The following is an 8,497-nucleotide window of genomic DNA, read 5'->3' as shown; positions in this document are numbered from 1 at the left end:
CATTGTCCCTCTGGGATTGGGACCTCTGACATCCAGAGGTAGAAAATCTGATCTCTCCAAAGCCATCTGGAGGGCCGGTGCGGAGGTCGCATCTGGTCGGCAATCCACTATTGATGGGGTCCTTAGAGCAGCCACAACCCCCCGGGGCGGTCCTCCATGAAGTGCTTATCATTCAATTGCAGGGGCTTGGCTAGTGCCCCCAAAAAACTAGCCATCCGGAGACTCTTTGAGATTGAGCAACCTGACATTATCCTCCTCCAAGAGACTCTGGGCTCGGCAGAGGACATCTCTCATTGCTTACACACACTGGCACCAAGATGGAAGTTCTTGGCCATGGATGCCTTGGGTCGATCGGGGGGACTGGTGCTCGGATACAACCCTAGGTCAATCAGGATCGATTCATCCTGGGGTGGACAAGGATTCATGGGATTAGACATTTTCATTGCAGATATTGGACAAGCATTCCATATTGTGAATGTTTATGGCCCATGCCACCTCAGGGAGCCATTCTGGAGGCACCTACTTAATCTTACCTTATTGGCAGCGGACCATACCATCCTGGGGGGAGACCTAAATTTTTCTCTGGGCTTCCGTGAATCTTGGGGTTCCATGGCACAAGTGGATTCCATTACAGATTACATGAGAAATACCCTAGATCAGACAGACTTTGTTGATATCCCCATGCAGAAGCCTATGCCTACGTGGAGGAACAGAAGGGTGGGAGCTGCAGCTTTGGCTCGAAGACTGGACAGATTCCTACTTAAAGGACCCCTGATTCAGCATCTACACCACTATAAACAATGGGTTGGATCTGGGGGATTATCAGATCACTCCCCCATTTTTCTGGAAATCCTAGGGCCTCACCATAAGCCAAAAGCCCCTTTCAAATTCAACCATATCTGGCTCCAAGACCAAGACTTCATGAAATTGGTCTCTGATTTCTGGAAGGCACATCCCATAAACAGAGAAGCTTCATTGACAAAGGGTTTCTGTAAAAACCTCTCGGAGCTAAAGCATATTGTCATAAATTGGGCCAAGGAGAAGAACAGAAAGGAATCTGCCCAGCTCACATCAGTTGAAGAAGAGTTGAGAACCCTGCTAGATGAGCGAAACCTAGGATTCACCTCGGACGTGGACAAGACTCGACTGATTGAGCTGGAAAATCAGAGGTCAAATTTGCTTAGACAAAGGGAGGAATCCCTCAGATTACGCAGCAGAGCTATTTGGCTGAAAGCTGGGGACGAAAACTCAAGATTTTTCCACAACTATGCTAAGGGAAGGAAAGTGGCAAACACTATCTGGAATCTCCCCCTACCGGAAGGGGGCCTTGCAGACACTTTCAATAAACTCTCCCAGCTGGGTACATCACATTTTAGAAGCTTGTACAGAAGCCCTCCTGGTACAAACTTGGCAGAGATCATTGATGTGGCCTCACATTTCCCAAGATTTGTAAACGAGGATGACTCGGCTGATCTCACGGCCCCAGTCACATTGGAGGAACTGGAAAGCACACTCAAGTGGTTCAAGAGGGATAAGAGCCCCGACCTTGATGATTGGACCATTTAATTCTACTTAGCCTTCTATGACCTACTGGGACAGGACCTACTCAGTGTGATAGAGGAAAGCAGATCATCTGGGTGTTTATATCATGCTATAAACTCTACATTCATTGCTCTCATTCCCAAGTCTGACTCCCCATCTTCATTTGATGATTTCCGCCCCATCTCACTCTGCAATGTACTCTACAAGATTATATCTAAGATAATTGCAAACCGGCTTAAACCTATCCTTTCAACTCACATTGCTCCCCAGAAATTTGCTTTCCTTGAGGATAGGCAGATTCATGAAGCCATTGGATCCGCCCAGGAAGCCCTGCACTCCATCTGGTCTAAACATCTCAAGTGTACTCTCTTGAAAATCGATCTATCAAAAGCCTTCGACCGTGTCAGCTGGCTATACATTAAGATGCTCCTTATTCACCTGGGCTTCCCTCTTCCTTTCATAAACTGGATCATGGCCTGTATCACCACTCCTACGTACAGCATCCTGATCAATGGATCAACCTCCCATTTCTTTCACTTTGAAAGGGGGCTCTGGTAGGGCTGCCCCCTATCACCTCTTCTATTTCTATTGGTCATGGAAGGATTGAGCCACTTAATCATCTCTGCTACAAGGGAAGGATCTCTAAAAGGCCTCAAGATCACGGAAGAATGTTTTCTCACACACCTGTTGTTCGTGGATGATGTACTCATCCTATTGGATGGTAGCATCAGAGACTCACTGACGTTTTCTCGCATACTTCAACTCTTCTCACAGGCCACGGGTATGCAGGTAAACCGAGAGAAATCTACCATATCACTGGCCCGTACCACAGTCAATGAATCTCAAACCGCTCTGCAGGCTTTCCCCTACATCATACATCCATTGGACAGGGGTCTAAAGTATCTAGGTTTCTGGTTAAAGCCCACTTGCCAGAAGATTGCAGATTGGACTTGGCTGGTATCAAAATTGGAAAAACGTCTCTCCTGCTAGAGCCACAAATACCTCTCCAGGGCAGGCCAATTAATCCTCATCAAATCAGTGCTGGAAGCAACACTGGTTTTCTGGATGGCTCTAGCATGGATTCCTAGACACACACTGGCACGCCTCCAGCAAATCTGCAACAGATATCTCTGGGCAGGAAGCCAAGACAAACGCATTTTTGCCTGGATCGGTTGGCAGAAGATCGCACTCCCAAAGAAGTGGGGGGGATGGGGACTAAAATACCTTCCTCTGTTCGCACAAGAATTGGCAGTAAAAATGAGCTGGGCATTGATAACTAGCCAGAACTTATGGACCCGTCTCTCTTACCACAAATATATATGGCCCCTTGGCACTCTGGATTGGATCAGACTCCCTAATTGGAACAGAACAGGTATATCATCTATATGGAAAGCACTACTACACTCAATGCCTATGATCAGAGACAACTTGGTCTGGAAAATCAGAGACGGGACCCTGGCTAGGATTGGCATCGACCCATGGGCTGGCAGTGGAGGCAGGCACACTCTGCCACATGACTTGGTTGAACACTTACTTGCTCGCAATATTAAAGTGATTGCCCAGATTACAGACAGGGAAACCTCTGATATTTTTCATCAGGCCTGGAGGACAGCACATCAATTAAACCTCCCTCCTAGATGGCATCAGGCATGGCAGACTTACAGGGAGGCCCTGATTGAATCTCACATCAGAATCATTGAGGGGCCGGATGAACTAATTTGGAGCCAGTCTGAGAGCGGTTATTACACACCAAAGGCTGGTTACGCCCTTCTTATCAGTCACAAAAAGCCAGAGGTTATTTCGAACTGGTGGCACAGCATCTGGAAGCTCACAGCATCACCGCGATCCAAACTCTTCTTCTGGTGTGTCCTAAGGAACAAGGTGCCCACCGGAGAAAACCTATCGCACAGAGCTTACCATGGACCATCCTGGTGTGCGATATGCAAAGAAGCATCCGAAACCACAGAACATCTATTCTTGCGATGCAGGTTGATAAAATACCTGTGGACCGCTATCAAAAACACCATTACTTACTCTGGCAACTGGGAGGGCACTGATCTGTCTGGGGCTTGGGCAGATTGGGCGTCGCGGCACAAAGGAACAAAGATTATTAACCTACTTATTCTTGTAAATTGGCACATTTGGAAAGCTAGAAACTGAATCATTTTCAATGACCAACCTGTTTTCTAGCAAATGGTGGAGGCAGGCATTATCGCAGCATATAGAGAACTACCAGACCCCCCGCCCCCGCAAGTGCGTCATCCTCATCTGCCTCCCCGAATAGTTCAAAACACACCTTGGTCATATTTTGATGGGGCCGCAAACCAGCAGAGTTGTGGGGGCGGTTTTATCATATACAAAACCGAGCAACATTATTACAAAATAAAAGCAGGACTGGGAATGGGAACAAACAATTTTGCAGAGCTCATTACCCTTCGTCATTTACTTCATTTTGCTTTGAGTCATCATATCACTTGCATAAACATCTTCGGGGATTCAAAAATCATCATAAATTGGTTCAACAACATATCTATTTGTCACATTCACACACTCAGCATTATATTGAATGAAGTTCTTGAACTCAAAGCAGCTTTTAACAACATCACATGTTCACACATCTACAGGGAACATAACGAGAGTGCTGAAAAACTATCCAAGGAAGCCTCAATGATGGACAGAGGAGTATGGGAGATCACAGAGGTTCAAGGCCAACAAGAGTACAAATACTACCATCGTCCATACAATGATCCGAGATATCAGCATGCACCTGAGCAATAAATTATCTGATGAATTTTTGTACATGACAGCAACAGTTTTTTGTAATCTTTAAACATGTTTTGAACAGCTAGGAAAGCCGGAAGGCATTTTTGTAAACAGGTTTTTTATAGAATATTGGAAGATGACCCTGCGAGGTACATCTGATCTGATATACATGAACAGAATCCTTTTTGTAACTAACAGGCACACTGTGAATAGTGACCTCAGGCATATGCGTATAGCATCTACAATATGTAATTTTCCATATAATGAAAATTACGGATTTTTCCAGTGGAAAAAATATATATATTAAAGTTATAATATTAGGTTATTAAGATCAAAGTTGGGATTAAAAAATAATAAATAAAATACTTTTAGTGGTTAGTTTAAAAAGATAATTTACTTATTTATTTAAATTGTTTAATAATTATTGTTAACATTATATATATATATATATATATTAAAATTATAATAATAGGTTGTTAGGGTTATTTATCAATAATCTCACATATATATTTTATAAGAAGAGCTTCGGCATAAATTATATATAGAAAGACCTTTGTCGCGTTTCGAACCAGCAACTGTGGCTCATCTAACTTGTCCTGACGATGAACCACACTTGTTGGTTTGAAACGCGTCGACAAAGGTCTTTCTATATGTGATTTACGCCGAAGCTCTTCTTATAACTGTTATGGATCACAAAAGTCTCAATTCAACAATATATATTTTAATTAAAATCATAAAGTTAGGGTTAAAATATATATAAATAAATAAAATAATTTAAATGGTTAGTTAGAAAAGGTAATTTATTTAATTTAATTTAATTATTTATTATTATATATTAATAATATAGTTATTTAATTATTTATTAAATATAATATATATTAATAATATAGTCTTGATATTAATATATTAATAATATTAGTAATATATTATATATATATATATAGATATATAAATAAATAATAAAATAAAAATTATATATATATATATATATATATATATAAGAGTTTAAAAACAAGGAGGAGGCAAAAAAACCGACTAAGAAGAGAGTGTTGGAATCCAGCACTTACTGATTTTCCAGCCATCGTCTCTATTGAGATTGCTCGGCCTCTTTTCAATCTCAATAGCTTCCCTAAATTTACGATGATGGAACTGGGCAACTTTGGCAACAACCTTGGCCTCCTCAATACACACCTGATAGCTGGTAATCAGATGATTTCGTGCATGTTCGATGTCAACTCCATTTTACCACATGTACCGATCTACGTTGTTCGGTGAAGCAGGAATCAAGATCTTGGGTAGAGGCTTGCATCATTCAACATTGTTTCCTCTCCCAAGCTGCGATATTATTCTTTGAAGATAGCCATTTCAGGATAATCTATTATGACACTGGATCTGCCTTGTGCCATATTGGCGGCTAGCATTGTTATATCTCTAAGGAGAAAGTTACTCTGACATAGCTACTGAGCATGGGAATGCCCGACTCAGGACATGATTTTAGCAGTTTATATATATGTACTTTTGTTGTATCAGGTTTTCCCTATCGCCCGAAACTTCTCTCTCTCTACAAAGATTTTGACGGGAAACTACAGTATTTTCATAAAGTATTTCGACCATCGTCTGTGCCTCTAATCTCTTACTTTAGGGGGCATCTGTTATAGGACAAAATGACATCCTAATCAACTCAGAGGAGAAAGACAAGATGACTGAAAGAATGACCATAGTTGCAGGCCCAGAATCCACACTAACGCTCTCTATACACTGACAACCTACTTTATAAAGCTTGTTTACAAGCATAAAGAATCGTTAGTCAACTTGCTAACTCCTATTGTTAGACCAGGGGGAGCGTTAGTGAACTTTAGTGATGCTCAAGTGGTTATGCCAATGAATCTGCCATTAAATATCTAGATATTATTTCCCTAAATTTGTGCAAGAAAAGCAGGGAAACTCCAAAAATAAAGATATTTGGGGAAATTCTATTCCGCGAACGAAGGCAAATGGGAAAAATCTTGTAAACAAGGTAGGTCCATGGTTTTTTCCCAAATGAACTATAGGTGGAGCTTGGCAGCCCTAATTCGATTGCTATATAAGCCACGAGAGGGCCACTGCAAAGGGGTCAGAACATTTAGAAGGATAGTACATGGTGCTGTTATGATATTGTCATATTCTTGAAGGAGATAGCAGAAACAAGGAGAGAGAGAGAGAGAGGAAGAAGGGATAAGGAAGGTTGATACAACAAGGTTGTTGTAATCACTCTTCTGAATATAGAACTGTGGTTGTGTCCCACTACTCAAAGTGTTGGTGATATTGTGCACTTATTTGTTCATTCTGATGCTTGTTGTGTTGAGTAGATAAGTTACACATTTATGCATGTTTGTTACAGGTTCTTTCATCAATTGTTAGAAGTATATGTTGTGATTGGTTTGCTTCGTTCTTTTGTGCAAGAATCATCTTGGAGCCAGTCAGGAGGAGTTCTTCTTACCGCACGAAGATCCCTAAGCGGATCTAGAAAGAACCAAAGGTGGTCCTTTCTCCATATCCTGTCAATATATGTCATATAAATGAACATGTCTGTAACACGTACCTTTTATATATAACCTTACAGTTTGTCGAAAGTCCCGGGAAGACTTTCAAGGGTAGTTTTCATCTCGTTCATTTTACCCCATAGCACTACATATGAATTCTATAACACATAAAATAAACAATGCAAGAGCATAACACATAAAACACATATACACAGATATTTTCCCCTGGATCCCAAAACCGGGACTACCATCTTGATTTTTCATTATGTTCCTTTCAATGTTACAATACATATTTATACATGCGAAAGCATCCAATACCATGGACCGAAAACCACCACATCCAAAACAATGTGCGAAAATCATGAAAAAACCCATAGGTGGGTCCCCCAACCTAACATAGGGTCCAAAACCAAAATTTTCTAGGGCACTGCCCTTGTTACACAAAAATATCGTCACCATGATTATTTGCAGTCAGTATGGGTCTATCATCACTTGTATTGTCCTCCTAAGCAAGTCTCAGACCTCAGCTCTTCAAGTCAAGCTTTGAAAATGAGAGAAAGACATTGAAAATCAATGAAACTCTGGTTCCACACTTTCTCTCACTATTACCTGTGGTCCCACACCTTCTGTTTACAAAAACTGCGGGCCTGCCCGCTCTGTCCCTAAAGGTGTGGGTGTGAACCCCTGTGAAAGTCAAAAAGGCGCAATTTTATTCTAAAAAAATCACTATGGGTTAATTCTAGATGATTCTAGAAGGAATTTTGACATGGATTTACCACTCTTAGGTGGTTCATGCATCCCAAAAGAGAAGGAGCTAATCCCTTGATGAGAGGAGCTATCCCTTTGAAGGAGGGCTTTATCCCTTTGAAGGAGGACCTAGTAACTTCCCTCCCTTGCACTATAAATTCAGGCATTGGGCTAGTTGCTAAGGAGGTTAGAAGCTGAACATTTTTGAGGGTAAATGCTGGTGAAATTAAGACTTCCTAGTTGAGCTTAAGAGGAGAGATCACATACCTTTTTAGCTTCATTGGGAAGAGAGTGAAACTTGTCAAAGTAGAGGAGACTTCTTGCTGGACCCTGAGAGGATCTTGTACAGCGTCAAGGCACAGGTTGTAAAGTTCTTCTTCTTTTGAATTGATACAATCAAACTCATTTTTCTCAACAAGTATCTCATGTTATTTGTTTCCTGAATTCCTTGACTTTCGTGTTAAATATGTTTTATGATATTGGCTTTTCAGGTGCTATTTAATTTGTTTGCTTGTTTGTGTTTGCAGATTCGCAACAAAGGAGCTCATTTGGACCGAAGGAGCAAAGGCTTCCACAAACTTGCGTTGTACCTAAGGTAGGCCCTAAAACACTTGTTTGCCTTTGTTTATAAAAGCATATTTAGAGAAAGATAGTGTCTGATTGGTTTTCTTGTCATTAGGTATTCTTTAGATTCTAGGAAGGTCTATCTTGTCCACAAGATCGACTTATTCCGTGTGACAGCCCTGAACCCCATACAGTGGGGTTACCTGCACCTGTCAAACCCCCTATGACCCCCCCGCTATGCAATCGGCACAATGAAGGGGGGGCTCCTCCATCCTCTAAGCCCCTAGTTAACTATGTGGGTTAGTCATGGAAAGAATATAACACAACCCAATAGACCACTGCAACTATTTATGCAGGGT

At 41.4% G+C, this 8,497-nt stretch overlaps 1 protein-coding gene across 1 annotated transcript; it reads left to right on the top strand.

The window, feature by feature from the left end:
• Positions 1-333: 333 nt before the first annotated feature.
• On the top strand, positions 334-1,566 carry LOC149200241 (uncharacterized). The gene has a single exon (XM_089400885.1). The coding sequence runs from the start codon at positions 334-336 to the stop codon at positions 1,564-1,566; it is 1,233 nt and encodes a 410-aa protein (XP_089257011.1).
• The last annotated feature ends 6,931 nt before the right edge of the window (positions 1,567-8,497 follow it).

The sequence above is a fragment of the Pinus tabuliformis genome, chromosome 2_1 (assembly GCF_031772625.1).
Source record: "Pinus tabuliformis cultivar Carrire ecotype Pingquan chromosome 2_1, CPIR1, whole genome shotgun sequence".
NCBI lineage: Eukaryota > Viridiplantae > Streptophyta > Pinopsida > Pinales > Pinaceae > Pinus > Pinus tabuliformis.
This window is presented reverse-complemented; position numbering and strand designations above follow the sequence as displayed.

Excerpts from the sequence above, each read along its gene's own strand:
- LOC149200241 (XM_089400885.1), top strand. The coding sequence starts at position 334 with ATGGATGCCTTGGGTCGATCGGGGGGACTGGTGCTCGGATACAACCCT.